This window comes from Cyprinodon tularosa, unplaced genomic scaffold (genome assembly GCF_016077235.1).
Source record: "Cyprinodon tularosa strain WSP-4 unplaced genomic scaffold, ASM1607723v1 ctg434, whole genome shotgun sequence".
NCBI lineage: Eukaryota > Metazoa > Chordata > Actinopteri > Cyprinodontiformes > Cyprinodontidae > Cyprinodon > Cyprinodon tularosa.
The window spans coordinates 207,526-230,617 of record NW_024039157.1 but is presented as its reverse complement, the minus strand read 5'-3'; the positions used below and the strand labels follow the sequence as shown (position 1 = coordinate 230,617).

At 39.1% G+C, this 23,092-nt stretch overlaps 1 protein-coding gene across 1 annotated transcript; it reads left to right on the top strand.

Annotated features, from left to right (window-relative positions):
• The first annotated feature begins 11,346 nt into the window (after positions 1-11,346).
• LOC119792905 (sodium-coupled neutral amino acid transporter 2-like) lies at positions 11,347-22,359 on the top strand. The gene is made up of 16 exons (XM_038299752.1): positions 11,347-11,670; positions 13,056-13,184; positions 13,279-13,360; positions 13,441-13,556; positions 14,987-15,060; positions 15,151-15,243; positions 15,372-15,447; positions 17,945-18,027; positions 18,112-18,170; positions 18,312-18,458; positions 18,541-18,620; positions 18,726-18,826; positions 19,978-20,102; positions 20,186-20,330; positions 20,425-20,522; positions 20,665-22,359. Exons 2-16 carry the CDS (start codon positions 13,063-13,065, stop codon positions 20,767-20,769), a joined length of 1,506 nt encoding a protein of 501 aa, XP_038155680.1. The 5' UTR covers positions 11,347-11,670; positions 13,056-13,062; the 3' UTR covers positions 20,770-22,359.
• Positions 22,360-23,092: the final 733 nt, after the last annotated feature.

Below are 23,092 nucleotides of genomic sequence, written 5' to 3'. Positions count from 1 at the left end.
TAATTGATATTTAGGAGGACCACTTATTTAGATGATCCACCCGGTAATATCTAATCTAAACACCATTTCCACTTCAGCACTGTTTTAAATTTTCAGCAATTCAACATGGTAATTAAAATCTTGCTTAGAGATTTTGGACCATATTGAAATGGCAGCATTCCTCCTTTGTAGCTTTGTAAGCTTTACATTCTTAATGTCAGTTTTTCCTTGCACCAAATCCTACCAAGGCTCCATTGGTAAGTAAGGATGAAACTTAACTTACTGACATGTTCAAGGTGCTAGTTTGAAAAGATTTAGCCTTTGTGGCTAAGAAGTAGTTTCTGAAGGTAGCCTTCCACCGCAGAGATGGTGATGCGCTAAAATCCCAGCAGATCATCAGTTTCTGAAATAATCAGACTAGCCAATCTGGCACCAACATTCATGTTACTTTTAAGGCCACTTCGGTTACCTTTCCTCACCATCCTGATGGTTGGCCTAATGTCAGCAAGTTACCTTTACCAGGCAAAGATGACTAAAGGTTTGCAATACAGCCTTGTGATTGGCTGATTAATTATGTGTCTTCACATAAAAATTACACCGGCAAACTTAACGAATTGGTGCGTGCAAAAGCTTCAGTGGCTTAAATGCAAACACAAAAATTTGGCTAATAATCAAAACATATGCAAAGGGAAAATGCAGAAGGTGAAAAAAGCAGCAAAATTGTTCTGCATAACTTGGGAGCTCCAGACCACTAGGAGAGTTGACCACAAACTCATAGGGGACCAGTATTAATGTCTATAGACCAGGGGTCTTCAACGTTTTCCAGGTCAAGGACCCCCAAACTGATGGCAAGATGGAGCGGGGACCCCCTAATTATATATATTTATATCTATATATTGTATGTAATTGTGTTATATTAAACTGATCGACTCCCCCTAGTGTTCTGGAGCACTTTCTTTAAGCTTTTCTAAACTCACCGCTTTTTTCACACTTTGCTTCTCTTAGTTTTATGTAAGTCTGTATTCTTTTTTGTTTTGTTTTTTGGGAGTGCGTTCCTTTCACATCACTTTTTATGTTTACAGTGTTGCTTTCTGAATAAAAGTCAAGAAAGTGACTCTGCTATCATCATGAGAAGTGCAGTAGCGCTAATCAGTTGTGCACCACAGATTATATCTGGAATCTTACTGCCCTGTACTGACTCCTTTCCCCACACATTGCCCTGCCCTTATAGAGCGGTGTGAACCTTGTCACCTTTTTATTATTATTTCTTGGGTTTTCTTTTTCCCATCCAACTGTTGAAAGTGAAATGTTGAGACTAGCGTAATGTTTTAAGAACTGCATGATCGTGGACAGAACACAAGCACACACATATAGCGTCACAGCTGCAGGAACCGTGTGAGCAGTGAATCTGCCATTAGTGATTTCACACTTTGTCCATCTTTCCAACACGAAACCACGTCAGTGTATCCTATTATGTTACATGTGAGAAACACACATCTTTTAGCTGAACTGGATTTTCTAATTTTATGGAGACTTACTGACAGTTAGTGTTTTTTAGTTGCTTTTAAAGTAACAATTATCTACATCTGATTGTAATTTTCAGCTCCTCAAACCCATGTGACTAAGAACAACTCAGCTTTTCTGACCAATTTGTACTTTCTAAACTGTAAATTTAAATAATTGATAAGATTTTAACATTTACTTTGCTGTTTCTGTTCCCATTGGAAGGGGTAAACTGAGAAAGAACAGGTTTTATGCTTGTGGGTTGACCTCTGATCCATCTGTGATTTGTCCATGTGCTCCACGTACTTTCCCTCTATGTGATGGAGGTGATCAGAAAGTCAGCAGGTTCACATGGCTGACGGGAGAACCATTGTGGGTGGAAAGTTTTGGAGAGCGAGACGAGCAGCCTCCCCTCTGGGGCCCCTAAGACTAACGTGATCCCCCCATTTGTGTGGCTGTCATAAAGACTGGGCACGCAAAACCACTTTCCCACCACTAAGAGGATTACGAAGGTAATGCTCCCAAATCAGCGGATGCTCCGGTACATCTAGGCTTCATAAAGATGGAGTTAATAACTTATTCATTAAGTTGTACTGACATTTTGTGCAGTGGATCATACCGAGATGTTCAACCTGGTTGTTGTGTAAGAAAATGTAGCCAAATTTTATCCAAAAAACTGATTAGAAGTGGTTTGGGAAACTAAAACTATAAATAATAATTGACAAAGGAAAGAACAACCATTTCAGTTTGATGAGGTTTGAACTCTCTAGGATTTCCCACTGTGTTAGCAGGTCATGTTTTTCTAACACTGTTTACGTAGTGACCCTGATCCTCTCGGGGTCCTCGTGTCCGATCAGGATCAACATTGCTATTGTGTGATCAATTGTGTATGCGTTTAAATGATATGACAGGGTTCCCAAAGGATAACTCATTTCCTCTTCAGTCAATTGTGTTCTTTACAGTCTGATGGCCACAACCTTCCTTTGTGTTGCCAGCGTCAAACAGGTCTTGTTTTGACGCACCCATTGAAAGAGGAATGTACATACAGTATATCTGCAAAGGCACGTTCAGAAACATCTACATCAAAGATGTGAACAAGTGTTTAAGGGAAATCTTATTTATCAAAAATTAAGGTTCTTCATTTCTCAAAAAAAATTTAAAAATGTATTTGACAGTATCCAAAGATCTACTTATACCCCTTCTCTACTCGTGGAAATAACCAAGTTACCACCCATACAATGAACTCAGCCAAATCTTCACATTTACGTTTGGCTCTCAGCAACAAAAGGGAACAAAAACCCATTCACCTCTATTTTCCAAATAAGGCTTAGCTCGTCATGATATCTCTTTCTTGGAAACAAAAAAAGAAGATGTATGTTCATTGTAATAAAGATCCTCCTCACTGGTTGACTGTTCCAAGAACACTCAGTGGGGATCAGGTGAGGAGCGAGGAAACCTCCAAACTAAAGCGAGTTAATATGAAAAGTTAATAAATAAACCCCTGAGAGGGCAAGAACTTTATTTGGGATCCAACCTGGATCCAGGAGGGGGGCTTGGTGGGAGGCTGGCAGGGTTAAATGTAATGTGCTGGGAGAATTTATTTGGTCAGTGGGTGATGAACTTACATAAGAAGATGGAGCGCTGCCGAGGAGCCGATTAGTGCCGGGGTAATCGGGTACATTCTGTGGCTGAATTAGGCTCTGTATCACATGTGTTTTAAACAGCATTAAAAGGGCAATTTACCTTCACTCAAATATGTTGTTTCATTTCACCAGACTGTTGATTATGACAGATGCTATAAAAGAGAGTAAAATTAGTTTATGATCATAAATGATGTCTTCACTTCAACATTCTTCAAACCTCAAGGCCACACCTAGCAGCAATAACAGGGTAAGATAGACTGAATACGAAGGAGACACAACCATTACAAAAGAGGATTATGATGTTTATTATGATTATAATGTTTTCTGCATGGGAACAGGCACGTTTTCTTAGCATCTGATGAATCAAAGAACTTTATCCTCACAAAGTTTCCAGGCTTCTTCATGTAGGTCAGAGTTTGGTGTAGGACGCAGGTGAAGGCCTCATCTCCCCTGATGCCAGCCGGAAAGGTCCAATGATTTCAATTCAGTTTATTTATATAGTAAATGTCATCTCAAGGCACTTTAGAGTTTACCAGATCATACAGTCAAATTGATTCAAAGTTTTCTGTCTAAGGAAAACCAGTTGATTGCATCTACTCAAAGGCAATCCCTCACACTAAGCTTGCTTGTAGCGACAGTGGAGAGAAAAAAAACTCAATTTTAACAGGAAGAAACCTCCAGCAGAACCAGGCTCAGTGTGAGCGGCCATCTGCTGAGGCCCCGTCCACACGAAGTCAAAATGAACACGAAACGCTAATATTTTCCAGAACGTTTGTCGTAAAGACAGAGACGTAAAATAAATGTGATCGTCCACACGAATGCATGAAAACGCTGCAAAATGTATGCAAGGCCTGTAAGTGGCGCTGTCGTGCCAAAGCAAAAATAAGCGACGAAATGTTGGGCATGCGCACTAATATTTATACATGGTTGCCCTGCGGGTCCATTTTCGTGGTTCAGTCAAATTCAGGTGCTGAACTATGTCGTCGATATTGCTCTGTTCTTCCTGGAGATATTCCAGAAGAAGAAGATTCTGTTCTAAGCCCGACAGCAGGGTGAGTAGCATGAGCAGCAACCATTCAACACAGTACGGCGCCATTGTTGTTGTGATACTGTGTCGCGCATGCGTGTTTAGAGGCGCCGCTATGACGCATGCGTGTAAAAAAAAAATGCGGTCAGAGCTTAAAGATGGAAACGCGAAAACGGCGTTTCAAAATCTTCCCACTCTGAAGGCTGAATAAAATAAAGATCGTTTACAGACCCCCGAAACGCCGGCTTCGTGTGGATGAGAGGCTGGTTTGGTGAAAAATTTGTGCGTTAAGGCCAGGGTTCGGCTTCGTGTGGACAGGGCCTGAGGCTGACTGGGGTTCAAGAAGACAGAAGCAGAGATACAAAAAGCAACTGTAAAAGGTGGCCTTTCCAGGAAACACACAGCCAAGCAGACAAGCTCCCATGTCAAAGGATGAAGAGAGCACATCCAGTCCAATGAAGACCTCTCAAAACGGTCCTTGAACCCCTATCTTTAAATAAGAGCTAAACACCACCAGCCGATAGCCGCTGAGGTCCTTTGGATGTACAAACGTTGGCGCACAAGAAGTGTCCCACATGTGGCACCCTAAGCAGCTTCACTCATTTTAATAATGTATCTTTATTAAAAGATGCCTCCAGGTTGTCAAACTATGATCTTTGGTAAATTGATCGTCACCTGGGGTGTTAGGAAGGACATTATGGAGGGTAGGGTTGTGTGTTTGGAGCTGTAAACAAACGAGAGGTGTTTTGAAGTAGAGGGAGGGGGTTGAGTGGTGTGAATTTGGGGGATAGGGGGTGGGGTAGGGGTAAAAGTCAGGAGGATTTCCCTATGGATGACTGGCCTGTGGATGGGTGGGTGTTTATTCAAACCTGTTTGAACTGGTTCCGCCTTAGTGTTTGGTTTCTGACATGAAATAGTTTTAAGATCCAAAATACAATGATGGTTTTCTAATGTATCCCTCTAATCCTTCTAATCTAATTATCCTTAATATTTCCATCCTTGATCTTCCCTCGCAAGTCTTTCTTCAAAGATTTCAGGGTTAGGGCTTTTAAATGCACCCATGTTGTTGAGCAGAGATTTCCCATTTTTAAAGAGTGCCATTTCAGATTACCTATGCCTTTGTCCCTTTTCCATTGGGAAAATCAGGTCCCTTATTGGGAGGCAGAACAACAGGCACAAGCAATTGCTACCCAATGTAAACAACAGACACACAACGCCTACTGTATCTCTGGAAAAGAGTAACATAGAATAAACATTAAAAACAAAAGTATCCCACAAACTTTCAGCTCTAAAGCTGGTCCCATCCCATGTCAATCTATCAAATAACAAACCTATAAAGTTTATTGATGCTTGTGGTTGTTACGTATCAATGTTCAAGTCCATGTAAAGAAAACTATTATATATCTATAATTGCTTTTTATTTGCATATACGTAGCATATAACAATAACCCAGAGGAAATGTTCTTGTTCTAAGTCTAAAGCAGGCCTGCTACATTCCTTAAAAGGGAGGGCAGGCTTACATTCATTCTCTCAGTTAACTGAATCGTGGAAACTGGGCCATGTCTTAGAAACATCATCTTTGTTTCCCAACTGCAACATGGAAACAGTCCCAGTTCTGGAAAGAAAGCTGATTTTGACACGTTTGTAGGTTTCCTTGCAAATTTTTTTCTCAAATATGTGTTACATATTTTTTTTTTTGTAACTCGTGCACAGGACATATCAATCAAACATATAGCTGTCCTTAAAACAAGATGGGGGGTGAGATCTACTGCTGAATGAGGCCCAGCCAAAAGTCTTGAATGAGAAGGGTGTAAGAAAAAAAGAAAATAACCGTTGAGCAGTGTTGGGCACGTTACTTTGAAAAAGTAATTAGTTATAGTTACTAGTTACTTCTCCCAAAAAGTAACTGAGTTACTAACTGAGTTACTCCACAATAAAAGTAACTAGTTACTAGTAAAAGTAACTATTGCGTTACTTTTGCGTTTCTCGCCCCCGTAAACCTCACCACCCGGCCCCCACCTTCTCGCCTGTGTTTCCAAAGCCAGCTGAATAGAGCGGACGACAAAGACAAGAACCTGCAGACAGTTTAGCATTTATTGCAACTCAACGTAAATGACATCAGGGGGAACGCGATGTGAAGTTTTATAACAGGACATTCAGGTCCGGTGAGTATATGAAATTAATAACTGGGGATGTCTAATTCTGAAATCCTGTGTGTTTGGGTTGTTATAGATACTGCAACATCTATCATCTATCTATCTATCTAGATGTATACTCTGTGTGTGACATAAAATATGGATCTCCATCCCTGCCACAAAGGCCATCAAATAATGTTTAAAATAAAAAATACAGTAGGTTGAGAAGGCAGAGTATCCATCCATCCATCCATCCATCCATCCATCCATCCATCCATCCATCCATCCATCCATCCATCCATCCATCCATCCATCCAGATTTCTCCCTTTCTCCATACAGGCTATCATTTCTGGCTGTTGTCAGGTTCATTTGATCGTTCACGCTCTCTATAGTTCTCCTGTGGCGCGAGCACAGAGCGACTGTTGCGCGCCTTTAGCGAGCATGCGCGTTTCCTGTCGCTTGCGCGGTGACTCTTGCCGCCTGCGCTGTGTGGAGATGCAGAGGTAACCGTTATGTGATGGGGAAACGCAGCTCGACGTAACACCGGTATTTCCATGTGGAAAACGCTGTTTTGCTGCTGGAGTCATCCTCACTCTCCATCTCTCTGTGTGTGCTGTACGTTAACACCCACCAGCAGAAACACCCACCTATTCAACTGACAGACGGAATCTCATCCTCCCCTCTCTCATGACAAGGCGCGCACCTCTGGATGACCTAAAAAAATAATCTTTAATATCTCTTAAACAAAAGTAGAACAAACAATATTTTTTTCCGCACAAATCTGCACTAACGTTGCACTAACCATTCAGTCTATTTGCAGAGTTTTTTGATGTGGGTGGGGTGTCAGCTTCACGCAGCTGCGCACGAGTCCTATAATGAAAAAAGGTTCATTGTGCGACCTGAGTAACGCGCAGTAACGGGGTGTCTGCAATGGTAACTGCGTTATAGTTACAGTCAAAGTAATTAGTTAGATTACTCGTTACTAAAACAAGGTAACGGCGTTAGTAACGCCGTTAGTTTCAACGCCGTTAGTCCCATCACTGCCGTTGAGATATGATCAAGTGAGAAAAAGGCCCCACCAACAGCCAGTACAAAGGACCCATAATCTCTTCCTACACTCCTGTCCCTTCATAACTGAGTCTTCCATGTAGGTGAGTCAAGATTCCTTGAAGATTCCTCTTAAGGCTGCACACACCCATGTAGGCTTTAATAAATAGCCGTGTTTGCAGAGGCAAGTCTTCACGTCTTGTTCACTCCCAGTAATTCAGATCCAGAAAACCATAACAGTGGAAGCCTTGTTTCCCTAAACAACTCAGAACTGGCTCTTGTTGGTACTTATAAGTCAACCATGACAAAGTAAGCATTATTCGCAGCGACTGCAGCTGTTAGATATGTAGCGGTCCAATGAAGTACTGAAATAGTTTTAGCTGCTGTGACAAACGTAGGAGTTGGTCTAAATAACTGGCTCCACCTTTTGTAAATACCTGTCCAGCTGGTCAAACCAAAGAAACTTGGTTCACTCAAATCTCCTGGCGTAAGCTTTCAAGTCACCATTGATCATATCAAACATAACATTTGCCTTATTTTTTCAACATGTAATAAAGTACTAAATAATTAAATCTGTGAATACGTCATATGTACATATGTGTGTGTATTTATCAGCCCTTAAATCACAATGTCTATTATAGGCCACACCACAAAGGAAAGCTATGGCATGTGGGTAACATTTATATCTACTAACATGACTAACAAAGACAAAATGAAAGTAAAATTGCTAACATTTCGAAGAACAGCATAGCAACTATGTTTTGTAGCATGTTGACAACAACAGATTTATTAACTGTCGGTAGCCACAAATGATACCTTGTCTTTGCTGTCTCATGCATTGTGTGCAATCCTTCTCTGTGCTTACATGCATGACGAAATCTGCTTCCTGTATGACTAAGGTTTGCTGATCATTAACTTGTATTAAACATTAATCCAGTCTTACTACTGTAGTTGCATGTGCAGAAATAAACTGTTATCAGTAGTAGCAAAAGCACAATTAGAAGCTTTATCTCTATGACGTTATAAAGCCTGTAATGCATGGATACGTATTAATTGTATTATCAAGTTTTAATAGATGGAAAAATACAATCAATTACATTGTTATTAAAAGGTTATATTTGTGCAACCGTAAAAATGCTGTTAATAGTCTAAGATGTGTCCGTGGAGAGGCTCCAAACAGTTCATGAAGTCCTTGCCAGAAAGTGTGCATTACTTTTTGTACCATGTCATTAAAAATACATCAGGAAACCAGATACCTCAAGATTTGCTTCCTTCACATACATACGCAGATAAAACCTGACTGTCAGAGAAGCCAGCAGCGTGAACGAGGATTAGTATGACCGCTGCTCACATGAGGGTATTTATAGGTAATCTCATTCAGACAGGGAGTTCTGCTTTGAAGCCTCTCTCACACCCTGATTCAGACTGACACTCCTCCACGGTGTCCACTTTTATGTCCATAAATTTCAAATGGCTCTGTGTTCTATTTGTCAGTTCAGGGAGTGGTTTTCTGATCCTATGTACTCATCAGAGAAGAATGCTCCAGGGTCTATTATGATGACACATTTATAGGGTACGTTAAAAATAGAGACAAAAGCTGCACACTTGCTAGTTAACTTCCCTACTGAAATCTAAGAAATATTTTCTAAATACTTTCTAATTAAAGGTGGACTAATTAGTATTTAAATTAAATGGCTGGTGAACTGAACCCACTATTAATAATAAATCCAAAGACATAAATGATCATGTAAGGGCTAATAAAGGAACTAAAGACAAAATTTTAAAGATAAATACTAAAAGAAATAACAAGCTAACTAGTATCTAAAAATATTAGCTGGTTTGCTAATTTATTTTTAATGAATAAATGCATTATTTTACATATGTTTTAGTAGGAAAATATTTAAATCAGATAAAATACATAAAACATAAGTTTAGTATATAACAGTATGTCGATGACATAATCGTTTTTTTATCTGCCCTATGGTTTTATTGCATCAGATGTATTTTGAAAGTTTTCAGATTACGAATATTTTGATTCCATAATTAAAGTCTCCATGTTCCATTTATATTAAGGTTAAAACAAGAACAATAAAAAAAATATATATATTCACTATAAGCATATTACTTGCAGGTTATAGTTTTAAGTTGTTTGCATTAAGATTTCCTGCCACACAATCCTAAAGACAAAGTTAGGCCTCATCGATGTATGACAGATTAGCCAGTGTAGAAGTTATGCTTTGTTGGTGTATAAATATGTTTAATTTTTATTTCTCTAACAAAGTAATTCCAAATCAATCATGATTTTTAATGCTTTTGAGCATTATAAGGTTTATTTGCAAACATTTGTTTATTAACTGTGCAGTTTTCCTGCATAAACTTTTATGTATAAACCAAACAAAGAGGTTCAGTGGCAAAATGGTTGATTTACACACATTTTTCAATAAAGTGGTATGTTTATGGTGAAGCATTTGGATCTGGAAGCTAGAGTAAAACAAAAAGAGGTGCTGTACCATGAACACTGTTCTGGAGCTACACTTACAAGCAGATACTATCTGGGAGCTGCAACAGAGCCTCTACAGGCTGTTGTTAAAAGGAAAATACCCCAGACATGTTAATGGATGAGCCTGACCATCCGCTTCTAAAGAATTTAATAAAATAACCATGCAGGTTCAAGCTTTGTTTTTTTTTTTTTTTTTTTTTTTTTTTTTATCCATTACAATAATAAATGTTACAGAAGATCCTCCTGCCCTTAGTCATCATCACTCAGTTATGAAAACATTTAATTTTCCTTTAGGACCAACAAGACATAAGAACAAGACAGCATTCAGGTACTGCACAAAGATATATTTTATCATTTGCATTTACTTTACCATAGTATTATAGTGACTCTTAAGGGAGACTTGAGGGCAATTAAATCTGCCTTTAAATTATTCTAAAATACTGACAGTGTTATTATAAATTAAAAGTGACTCTTCTTTTCAGTCACATCTAAAACATCATGTAAGCCTTTCTTTTAATAAGTCAAGCATCCAAAACTATTTTCTTAAGTCTACAATGAAAATTATTATAATTTTTTTATTGAAATGTGTTTTGTCTATGTTAAGCCGATAAAAAACAAATCACAATAAAGCTATTTGTCGCGGGGTTTTTTTTTCCATGTGGCAGAAAGTTTGACCACCATTGCACTAATTGAAACCCTGCAGTGGAATAAGCCTTTGTGGGGGAGTTGAAAAGACAATCCAGTTTCTTGTGTAGATTATAGAAGATTACAGACAGTTGCTCCTAAAACCAATAGCAAAACTTCAGATGATTTCAAATTATTTAGCAGCGGTTTTCACTTTCTCAGCCTGTGTATGTGTAAGCATGGGCAGTCGTGGGTGAGCGGTTAGGGTGTCAGACTTGGATCCCAAAGGTTACCGGTTCGACTCCTGACCCGCCAGGTTGGTGGGGGGAGTAATTAACCAGCGCTCTCCCCCATTCTCCTCCATGACTGAGGTACCCTGAGCATGGTACCGTCCCGCCACACTGCTCCCTTGGGGCGCCATTGAGGGCTGCCCCCTTGCACGGGTGAGGCATAAATGCAATTTCATGGTGTGCAGTGTTCACTTGTGTGTGCTGTGTCACAATGACAATGGGAGTTGGAGGAGTTTCCCAAAGGGCTTTCACTCACAATAGTGGGCACCATCAGAACCACAACCCAGCAGGAAGCCAGACAGGTTGCTATGTTGTTGGTAGGCAGTGTCCCTGCAAATAAAAAAATGTATTTGTTCTGCAGAAATTTAACATAGTTAGGATTTTCTGTCATTCAAAGGGAAGTGATTTTCCTTGAGAGGGTTACTGTTGGTGAATGCCTGTGGTTTCTTAGGACAACTCCTCTGGGTCAGGCAGATCTGTTTGTATTCAATAGCACGTCACAGTGTGCGTAAAACTGTCTAGTCTCCACCCCTGGCTCCTCCTCTGGGCTCCTGAGCATCTGAGCTGATGCAATAAAGCCTGAGTCCCAACCCCTCCTCCATCAGAACAGGCTCTTCTTTCACAGCACATCACATCTTCAAGGACTCTCTGCTTTATTTCTTTATAAATCAAATTTATCTCTCTTATACGATCAGGTCTTAACATTTCAAAGTTCATCACTTTGATTACTTGAACTGGTCTAGCTTCTTTAAAAGAAAAAAAAAAGAGACCCTCTTTTTAATTTGTCAGTTTCATTCATTTTTTCGATTTATTTCCAAATAATCTAAATAAAGGATAAAGGATCAGCTGGTTTTTGTGAAGAAATCATCTTGAAATCTCGTTTTTTAGGATTTTTGAAGCTTCTTTCTTCATTCTCACAAGGTAAGAATGCCGGCATCTTAAATGAAGGACTGGAAAATTACCAGAGAGAGGAAGTGGAAATATTCAAACAGCAGAAAGCTTAGAAATTACAATTATTATTTAGGATATCCTCTATGCTCCATAATTATGTACTATTTACTATATATTATATGTTGGTGTTAACATCTATTGGAGAATTTAGATAAAAAATGTGAATATTTAAATTAAGTATTTTTTCAAAATAAAAAAAAAGCGCGACGCGTCAACAGTTAATTGGTCAATCTTTAATAGAATTTAAATAAACGATGGATTTGTGTCAGTGAGGTTAAATGAATGCATTTTTAAGGCAAAATGCTGTAAATATAATTGATCTCATTTTTGTTTGGGTTAAAGATGTGTTGATTTCGATTTGTTTGGGAAATTTGAAATTTGACTATTGAGCGTGAGTCAGAGCTCAGCTCGCTGCGGATGCGCGGCGGCCATGCCCATATAAAGGCGCGCACGTGTCTTTTGTTTCTACTGAAGCCGGCTGTGGAAATAATGCAATTAAATAGATCTGGGCATTAGTCATGAGGGGGAAAATATTACTTACTTCATGCATATCCATATAGGGTGGATGACTTTACAAAATCATGATAATTGTAGCACTTTTTCTCCATATGATGCTATTTATATGTCATTTTAGTTTTTTTGTATTTAAAGTGATGTCTCTAAACAAGTTTGTAAGATTTTCTTAAATTGGTACTGCATTTGAAATCACTCTTTATGGGCGTTGTAAAGATCAGCCACTGCGGTTCTTTTTGTCCTTCAGCATCCCTTCCTCATCTTCGTGATGCTGAAGCCTCGCGCTCTGTATTTTTCCATTGGCTGCGTCATCACCCCCGCCCCTCCCTCACCGAAAAAGATCTCACGCGCTCTAAATATTGATCATCATCAATTCATTTTCCTCTCTGTCCTTCAATGGTAACCCCCCTCAACATCTGATACCCCCCTAAAAAATGCTCAAAATAAAAAAAAAATAGATTTGTTCATTTCATATTTTTGGATTGCACTGAGCAATCATAATTGCAGATGTCAAAAAGTCTACGCCCTGTGCTTTAGAGCAAAGTCTAAATATATACTCCACTTAAGAAATACATAGCTAGCACATTTTGACGCACATACTTAAAGAATTCAAACATTGCCTAAAGCAAACCTCTACATTAGGACATTGTAATGATCCACCCTAATGTGGAGTTAAAGTACCTTGTGGAATCCCTGCTTGGCATGCATTATCTTTTATTATTATTGCTGCTAATTGCAGTGTAAACATATGCCTTTTAAAGGGGTGTGGTGGATTTGAAGCAGGAAGAAAAGTAAATACAGTAATCTAACTATTTCTTTTGTTTTTATTTGTGTGCGTTTAGTTCTAAAATGTCCGATAAGGCTTGGTCTAGAACTGAGATGAAATGCCTGAACACTCCAGGAGATGACGACAGCTGCAGCTCCAACAGCAATGACTACCCCGACTATGGAAAGAAGGTTCCTCTGGATGGGTGAGGCTCATTTTGACGTGTTCCTACAGGCAGACTTAGGAAATAAAACTTTGGTTTAACATATTTAAAACAAATTCTCTTCCTTCTATTAAAGGCCATGCTCCGATTTAGACGCAGAGAGTGAAAACTTCCTTACTGACCCCAACACAAGCAAGAAGAAATATGAAACTGAATATGTAAGTTTCCCTATATTCAATATTGTTGCACAAGGTTTACTTTATTATTATCTACAAATTCTGTGTTTTCTTCTCTTTAGCACCAGGGCAATGCCTCCTTCGGCATGTCCGTCTTTAACCTGGGCAACGCCATCATGGGCAGTGGCATCCTGGCTCTGTCCTTTGCCATGGCCAACACCGGCATCGCCCTGTTTGTGTAAGCACTCTTCTTTTGCAGAATCTAAAACCTTTAGCCAAACGTTTATCTCCAATGATTTGCAAACCCAGATTGAGCAGAAAGGAGTTTAAGCAGGTGTTGCTTCAAGGTCTCAAGTGCTGATGTTTCCATATTATGCAAGATAGGGTTTGTTGCTCTTTTTTTCTCCACCACCAACAGCTGTGTGACCTTGATAGTGTGGATAAGTGCCAGGTTAGATGGCTGCTCTTGTTCTGAATGTTAAAAGAGAAGATATCTTAAATCAATAGATATTTATTTGAGAATTTTGCTAATGGCCCCCCCTGTTGGATATTTGTAAGAACAACTTAAAGACGTCTTGTGACATCTGCGTCCTTGATTTCATCAGACTTTACCATGTTTCTTTAAACGGACAGCGGAGGGGTATCTTACTGTGGCTTGGTTTCTTCTACCCCATAAATAGCATAAAAAGGACGAGATCTAGACAAGCACTGATATTTATCTAAGCAATGAAAAAGTAGAAGTGCTTCTTTTACTTAAAGCAGAATCAGGATGTTTTCTCTCGTAGTTAGCCTCCTAGTTCTCAGACAGAAGCTTAAGGCCACTTTCAGAGTGTCCAGAGAAGCGGCTTATAGATAATCTTGCTGGCCAAGCATTACGTAAAGGGTAGATGCCATTCACATGCAGGGGATCATGAGTGGTGCAGGGAGGAAACTGGTCTGACGGTGCTTGACTAATCTGAGCTGAGATCTGCAGGAAGTGGAAGACTGTAATTAAAAAACAAAAATGTTCCTTCCTTTTATCGTTTTGTAACTGAGCTTATGATACAAAGCGACATTGTCTGCATGAAACATGATCTAAGTAGATCAAAATAGCTTTCAATTGGGGGACATCTAGAAGCTTATTTAAAGCTTAATTAGTCAGAAATGTTCAGTTAGAGCGAGTCGAACCAAGAGCAGGGGCAGTACAGGAGAAAGGAACCACTTCACTTTTGCATGGCAAGTCTCCAATGGTGAGGGGCTTAATTTTCACCTGGTCTATTAATATACTGGGACACACTGTACTAGCATACAGTATCCTGACGGTATGAGGATGATCCCGTGTCGGGAAACCTCTCATCATTCCCTGCTCTGCTGTTGCAGTCATTACAAGGTCCTCCAGTTTGTTCCAGATTTGGTTGTAGGTTGTCCCCCAATCTGCCACCTTGAGGAAATCAATGAATGTAGGACATGTGGTCACAACACAAACAGATTTGACCTTCACTTTAGCTTAATGGTGGTGTGTTTGTTTACCATCTGAAAAGTGCTCTTGTCTTTCAGTTGGCCTTTATAGTCTCACGTTCAGAATTGTAATTGATCAAAGCATGTTCTTCACTGCAGACGTTTTTTTTTTACATTTAATTACATTTTAGTCACAAGTCTCCCTCTAAAGACCTTCTCTTCTGTTTACAGGATTCTCCTTGCTTCTGTTGCCATTTTCTCCTTGTATTCTGTCCACTTACTGCTAAAGACAGCCATAGAAGGAGGTGAGCACCAGCCCAACTTCCAAGCAGCTTTTTATGTTTGATTCCTTCAGATGGTAGATGTAAAAATCGTTTTTTTTTTCTTTTTCCAAGGGGCCAGTGTTTATGAGGCGCTGGGATACAAAGCATTTGGGATGCCAGGAAAACTTGCAGCTTCCTGCTCCATCACCATGCAGAACATTGGAGGTGAGGGGCTGATCTTGGTTAATAGAGACCTCAGGACTTTGCTTTCTGTGTGAATATCTTTGTCAAGACTATAGTTTTTTTTATTAAATATTCTGACTGTTTGTTTCTGTTTTTTTTTTTTTTTACAGCCATGTCGAGCTACCTCTTCATCATCAAATATGAGCTCCCCATCGTCATTCAGTCTTTTACTGGAGCAAATAATGGGTGAGTGGCTATATCTTAACTTTAAATTCAATTATACGTGGATTTCATAGCTATACATGTTTGTCTAATAGACTGGTTAATAAGCGTTTAATTACATCACTACAATTCAGGTTTTTTCTTAGATATTTAAGACGGTTGGAGTTAATTTGTGATTATTTTGATTTTGATCACCGTTTAGAATAGTTAATGAATATGACTCCCTGAGGAAACTAAAATAAACTAGCAGATATCTTCTCTTTGAGCAACACAGCCATATTTCCTGCAGTAAAGCATTAATCAGACACAGGGAATAATTTAAAACCATTGGTCAAGGTATAAAAGATGATTAAAAACATGTAATAATTTACTCCTGGTCAGGATGGCTGTATTTATTTGTAAAGCAATGTACAAACTGTGACACAAGTACAAAATGGCGTAATGACTAGCACAGGTTGAACAGTACACTAGTTTTGTTAACAAATCAGCTGCTGTTTCTGCAATAGAAAAAAGAAGCTCTATAGCACACCCTGGTGGTCAGAAATAACTAAAATGTGTTTGATAACTAATATATTACAACATTTAAGCTTGGATCATTTCTTTAAATTGAGTTTTTTCATCATCTCTATGGCTTTGATATATTTTTTAAGGATTTTAGATCATTTTTAAAACTAAAATAGATTAAATCTGAAAGAGATTTGCTTTAACATTAGTAAGAATTAGTTGGGGGATTATGTTAATAAAATGTTAAAATGACCTTTCTGTCAAAAGGTCTTGAAAAAGGGTTAAATGGATCAAAGTGGCTGCCAGTTTTTTATCTTATGTTAACTCACAGAGAAGCTGAAACAGTCTTTGTCTTTCTACACCGGCTGGGGCAGGGAAGGGGGCTGTGTCTGTGTAGGAGGGACATCTGGGCATCCTGATAGGACGCCAGCAATCTTTTACTAAGAAGGGGCCCTTTAAAGGGCGCCTTTTAGAAGATGCAGCTGCTGCCGCATTGGGATACTCTGCAGGATGAGCTCACAGCGATTTTGCTCCAAGTTTAAAAAATTGATGTAGCTCCGCTCCTTTGAGCTGCTTTGTTTTATCTACACTATATTGCCAAAAGTATTTGCTCACCCATCCAAATTATTGGAATCAGGTGTTCCAATCACTTCCATGGCCACAGGTGTATAAATTCAAGCACCTAGGCATGCAGACTGTTTTTACAAACATTTGTGAAAGAATGGGTCGCTCTCAGGAGCTCAGTGAATTCCAGCGTGGAACTGTGATAGGATGCCACCTGTGCAACAAATCCAGTCGTGAAATTTCCTCGCTCCTAAATATTCCACAGTCAACTGTCAGCTGTATTATAAGAAAATGGAAGTGTTTGGGAACGACAGCAACTCAGCCACGAAGTGGTAGGCCACGTAAACTGACGGAGCGGGGTCAGCGGATGCTGACGCGCATAGTGCGAAGAGGTCGCCAACTTTCTGCAGAGTCAATCACTACAGACCTCCAAACTTCATGTGGCCTTCAGATTAGCTCAAGAACAGTGCGCAGAGGGCTTCATGGAATGGGTTTCCATGGTCGAGCAGCTGCATCCAAGCCATACATCACCAAGTGCAATGCAAAGCGTCGGATGCGGTGGTGTAAAGCACGCCGCCACTGGACTCTAGAGCAGTGGAGACGCGTTCTCTGGAGTGACGAATCGCGCTTCTCCATCTGGCAATCTGATGGACGGGTCTGGGTTTGGCGGTTGCCAGGAGAACGGTACTTGTCTGACTGCATTGTGCCAAGTGTAAAGTTTGGTGGAGGGGGGATTATGGTGTGGGGTTGTTTTTCAGGAGCTGGGCTTGGCCCCTTAGTTCCAGTGAAAGGAACTCTGAATGCTTCAGCATACCAAGACATTTTGGACAATTCCATGCTCCCAACTTTGTGGGAACAGTTTGGAGCTGGCCCCTTCCTCTTCCAACATGACTGTGCACCAGTGCACAAAGCAAGGTCCATAAAGACATGGATGACAGAGTCTGGTGTGGATGAACTTGACTGGCCTGCACAGAGTCCTGACCTCAACCCGATAGAACACCTTTGGGATGAATTAGAGCGGAGACTGAGAGCCAGGCCTTCTCGTCCAACATCAGTGTGCGACCTCACAAATGCGCTTCTGGAAGAATGGTCAAAAATTCCCATAAACACACTCCTAAACCTTGTGGACAGCCTTCCCAGAAGAGTTGAAGCTGTTCTAGCTGCAAAGGGTGGACCGACGTCATATTGAACCCTATGGATTAGGAACGGGATGTCACTTAAGCTCATATGTGAGTCAAGGCAGGTGAGCAAATACTTTTGGCAATATAGTGTATTTATGGGAGCGGTGCAGTCATCCTGCACAGGCTGGCGGTGTTTGTGAAGCTTCTGGTTGTTGTCACTGCAGCAGTATGAGTGCAAACATGTTTTACTCCTTAAGCCAGTTAATTCTCATTTAAAAATGCGATATCTATCTTTTATGAACTTACTGATGTTATTTCTTTGTGTATTTCAGTGAATGGTACATTAATGGAGATTACCTTGTTCTGCTGGTTTCGGTTATTCTTATCCTGCCCCTCTCTCTGCTGAGGAACTTGGGTAAGGAGGGTTTGAGTTATAAAATTTACTTTACTAGTATTTCAAATGGCAGGTTTAATCAGAATTTTTTTTGTTCTCCATTAGGTTATCTTGGTTACACCAGTGGTCTGTCTCTTCTCTGCATGGTGTTCTTCCTGATTGTGGTGAGTATGGCTCCACCTTGTTTTGTTATTCCATCTGTAGCCCATAGATTTAATGAATCATTCCACTAAAAACCTCCAAAAGGATCTATATAAATAGTAAAAGTGCAGCATAGAAACCTGTTTTCCCATGCATTTCTGCAGGTGATTATTAAAAAGTTTGAGATACCTTGCCCTCTGCCTCTGACTGATCATGTGAATGAAACCTTGCTGAACATCACCCACCACAGCGACAACACCACCACCGATGATGACACCTGCAGACCTAAATATTTTGTCTTTAACTCACAGGTAAATACATCTATTGCTGCGAATCTTCTCAGTTATATTTGTTGAACTATTTGTAACCTTTGGATTCTTTTCATTTTCCCAGACTGTCTATTCTATTCCCATTGTTACCTTTGCCTTTGTGTGCCACCCTACCATCCTACCCATGTATGAGGAGCTCAAAGAGTAAGTCCTGCTTCCTTGGTGTAATATCAAACTTTCTATAATATTTAAACCCATGTTATATTTCTTCATAATGATGTCTAAATTATACCTATTTTCCGTAAACAGCCGCTCACGCAGAAAGATGCAGAATGTTGCCAACGTGTCCTTCCTGGCCATGTTCATCATGTACCTGCTGGCCGCCCTCTTCGGATACCTCACCTTCAACAGTAAGTCTTGACAAGATTTTTTCTAATTTAAACATAAAAACTTAATATGGCTAGACATACTGGCATAGTATATAAAAAGTATATATAAAGTATAGTATATAAAGCACTCTTGTCAATCTAGGCTTTAAGTAAAATTTATCAAACCTCTTAAATGTGGTTTCACAGGTAATTTCCCCCCCATTTTTTTTTAAATGTTTAAGAGATTCAGGTTTTACAATGAGGTTTCAATTAAAAACATTTGTGTGACGATGCAAGGCCAGTTATGCAACAGTGTGAAAACACAAACCTGATGCAGCTGGTGCCATCATGTTCCTGTTTGTCTTCAAATGTTCCCTGGAACATCCCAGCAGTTACATAAGAGATTTAAACCGTTTATTTAACAACATAAAACAGCCACAGTCCCACACGCATTTAGCTGTTAAATTACCAATAATTAATCAGAGATCGGTTACTATATTTATCTACAGTTGTTTAAGTAAACACGTGTTGTAAGTAAAATGTATAAAGGGGTGATTTATAGCAAACAAAGGTAAATTAAAGTAGAAGTCAGCTGTTTGCAGGATAATACCTTTGTAGCTAAATACAAGCACCTAATCTCCCAGAAGCACAAAACTTAATTAGCAGTTAGTATTTATGCTTGTCAGACATGTAATTAGCCTTTATTAGTTGAACTGGTTAATTGGAAATTAAAAAAAAAAGTGTTTATTAGCTAAAATTTTAAATGGTTATTTTAGATCATTTAAAAAAATGGGTTTAAAGGAATTAAATGTAGCTTTTTGAAGATTCTTGGTACTTAAGGGTAAGAAGTAAGAGGAACATCTTTTTGACATTGTAGCTAAATGTTACGGCTCAGCTATAAACTGTTAAAAAAAAAAGTTTATTTATTGCGTTAACCTGTAGAAAAAGCCTAAACACATCAATAAAGAATCAACAATGCATTTTAACAAGCTTACAATTGGCTTGTTTGGACCATTGCTTTGTGAATCAAATTTAGCTTCATTTATAGGCTTTATTTTTTTTAAAAGGTGTCTTAGTGAAATGAGTTAGCATGCAAACACTTCATAATTAGATGACAGCAAGTGATGTTGGATTTTAATTAATCAAACTTATAAGCGTTTGCAAAATAACTCAAATAACTTGTTTCTCTGCAGTCCATGTGGAACCTGAACTGCTCCACACCTACTTCAAGTACTTCAAGCATGATGTCCTCCTGTTGGTGGTTCGTCTGGCTGTACTGGCTGCTGTCACACTCACAGTCCCTGTGGTGCTCTTCCCTGTAAGTGTCTAAGCTTTACTATCAGTTATAGTCAACCAAGACCATGAAGTCCAGTGAACTAATTTTGGTTTGTTTCTGAACAGATTCGTACCTCCATCAGCCACCTGCTGTTCTCAACCAAGGACTTCAGCTGGATCCGACACATTATTATCACTGTAATCCTGCTTGCAGGAACCAACACTCTGGTCATCTTTGTCCCCAGCATCAGAGATATCTTTGGCTTCATCGGTTAGTACCTGCATATATCTATAAGATTTAGTGTCTTGATAGCGAAGCATTATTGACCTCATGTGTTTAACTTTACCATTTGTCTTGTTTTCAGGTGCCTCTGCTGCTGCAATGCTCATCTTCATCCTGCCCTCAGCTTTCTATATCAAACTTGTCAAGAAGGAGTCAATGATGTCAATGCAAAAGATTGGGGTAAGTGTTAATAAGACCAACATAATGCAACAACTTTGAACCTATATTTTCTATGCCCGCATCAAAGCTTACTTTTTTTTTAAAACTACATAGATATAGTGGTTTCACTTCGTATTAATAGTTTATTTATTTCCTCCTGCAGGCCGTATTGTTCCTGATATTAGGATTCTTTGTCATGTTTGGCTGCATCACTCTGATCCTAATGGACTGGATCTCCAACAGTGAGGTCGCCGATCAGGGTCACTGATGCTCCAGCTCTTCTGCTGGCAGAGGGGAAGCTCTCAGAGCTAGACTGCTAAAAAAAAATTACACACAACAAAGAAAAACAAAGTTTGATGAACAAAACAAACCACAAAGACTCACTTAATGCTCGTCTTGGACCTACCGAGCATTGGATCACACCATTCCATGAGAATGTATCTGAACTCTGTACATTATGCTGTTCTAGACCACAAAGATGGCATTTCTCTCTTTTTCTTGTAATATTTTAAATAGTCTTTTACTTTTTACTTTTTTTTATTTTTATTACTATTATTATCGTTGTGGTACAGCTGTAAACAAAACGCCGCAGGCCAGAGACTGGAAGAGAGTTTAAAACACGGCTTACGCTCAGGTACAGTGTTATTTGTGGGAGAGCGTAGCTGTGAACTCTTTAACTTAGCGAGAACATCCCGCTGAAATATGTACATGAATCTCCCAAAGACTAACACGGGGCCACATGACTTGAAACTTCATGGACAATTTGCTTTGGTTTAACCTTTGTGTTTTCTTTTTGTCTAACTTTACCAAAAAAAATAATGTGTCTGAAAAACATCTTTGTGTATCGAAGAGCACTTATAGCTGAGCTCATTTGTCAAGATTTCACTCAAACGGCACCTATCCAGTATTTTTTTTTACCAAGGTCCTGTGATTTTAATCAAAGTGTCAGCTAGCGAATCTGTGAACAAAACCAGACACTGGGAGATCTGTATTAGATCTCATGTGAAGGGCATGTGCAGCAACAACACTACTGCTTTCAAGGAGGCCGGCAAGCCTTCCGGTTCCATCTTCCCTGCAGAGCAGATTCACGGAGGGGAACCCAGAATGTTTTTTTCTTTATGGGAGAATACTCTGAATGTGACCACATGCAGTGGTTGTCATATATATATACCTGTTACACTTGCAAAACCGCAACAGCTTCAACTGTATGAAGTCAGGTGCACTCCGAAACACCAACAAGTAACCAAGAAAAGACCCTGAATTCTTCAGTGTTTCATTTCATCGCACAACAGTGTTTCACAATGAAGAACACGGCAGCCCGGCATGTATCCAATTCCCACCGTGTCATAGACCGGGCATCAGAGGGTGCACTGTGCTTCCAACACTAACACATCACCAAACTGTGTGTCATCTATTTATGGAAGACCATTAAAGAAGTGTAATTTAAACTATTTTAGTATATATTTATACAATATTGTATGTACATATGTATGTATATGTATATATATCTTCTTTTTTTAAAGAATTTTTTGTTTAAAACCTTTATAGAACAATTTCTTGGAGTCAAAAACCAAATGTAATGATAGTGTAAAGAGTTTGCTCTAGAACATCTGAGCTTTATCCGTTCATCTCTGTAAAACCTCACTAAATGAATTCGAACTTGTAAGCATTCAGTGTAGAAATGGCACAAATTGAGCCACTTTTTAAAAAAATTTTAAGCCCCTAAAGACAAAACAAATACGTTCTTTTTGGTCAAACACAGAACGGACACTGGCTATCAGTTTTACACAATTGTTTCAATGAAACACTATGTACATACTGTAAATAATGACCCAATAAAATGATTATGAACTAGAAACATGACTCTTTGTGTCAATTGTACTTTCTCTTACCCTTGTTTAAAAACATGATAAATAGTCTGGTACTGGTATAGATCCTTTACGTGTTCAGCCTTGCATAGATTATATTTCAGAAGACTTTTCCTACTTTGATGATTACTTTTATGCACAGCTTTACACCCCTTTTGGACTTTATCACCTGGTACCGAGTAAATATTTAAGTTTCTTTCAACATTGTATTTCCAGCGTGAGATTACCTCTGGCCTTGATAATCTTCCCTTCTTCTTTAAATTCGCCTTTTTTTCCAGGAGCCAATCAGAAACTGTCAGACATTAGTACATAAACTGTACTAATCAGAAAACCTTCCTGAGTGTCACAGTGATAGAGAGAATGATCTCGGAAAAATGTTGCACCATTTTTATGAACATTATCTGTTATGTGGAGTAATTTTGGTGATTCTCTCCTAGAATCATGTTAAATATGTTCACCAACTCTAACCAACTTCTGAATTATTCCAAAATATATGTAATCAACTGTTGCTTAATGGTTCATTACAGTCTCCAAACAAATCTTAGTTCTTATACTGGATGTATATTTTACCAGAGGGACCCAAATACCATACCCTGTGGTACTCCATAAATAGCTGTTCTGTTTAATGAAGCGTATTGTTTAACACCAGCTTTTGAATAGCTGCTTTTTAAGAAAAAAAAGATAAGATTGTTGTATATTGATCTATAAAAGGCTAGATTGGCT

What these genes read in the sequence shown, in the direction of transcription:
- LOC119792905 (XM_038299752.1), top strand. Translation starts at nt 13,063, where the DNA reads ATGTCCGATAAGGCTTGGTCTAGAACTGAGATGAAATGCCTGAACACT. An exon ending in AAAGACAGCCATAGAAGGAG is followed by an intron (nt 15,061 to 15,150) that starts GTGAGCACCAGC and finishes TCTTTTTCCAAG; the next exon opens with GGGCCAGTGTTTATGAGGCG. An exon ending in TGTCAATGCAAAAGATTGGG is followed by an intron (nt 20,523 to 20,664) that starts GTAAGTGTTAAT and finishes TTCCTCCTGCAG; the next exon opens with GCCGTATTGTTCCTGATATT.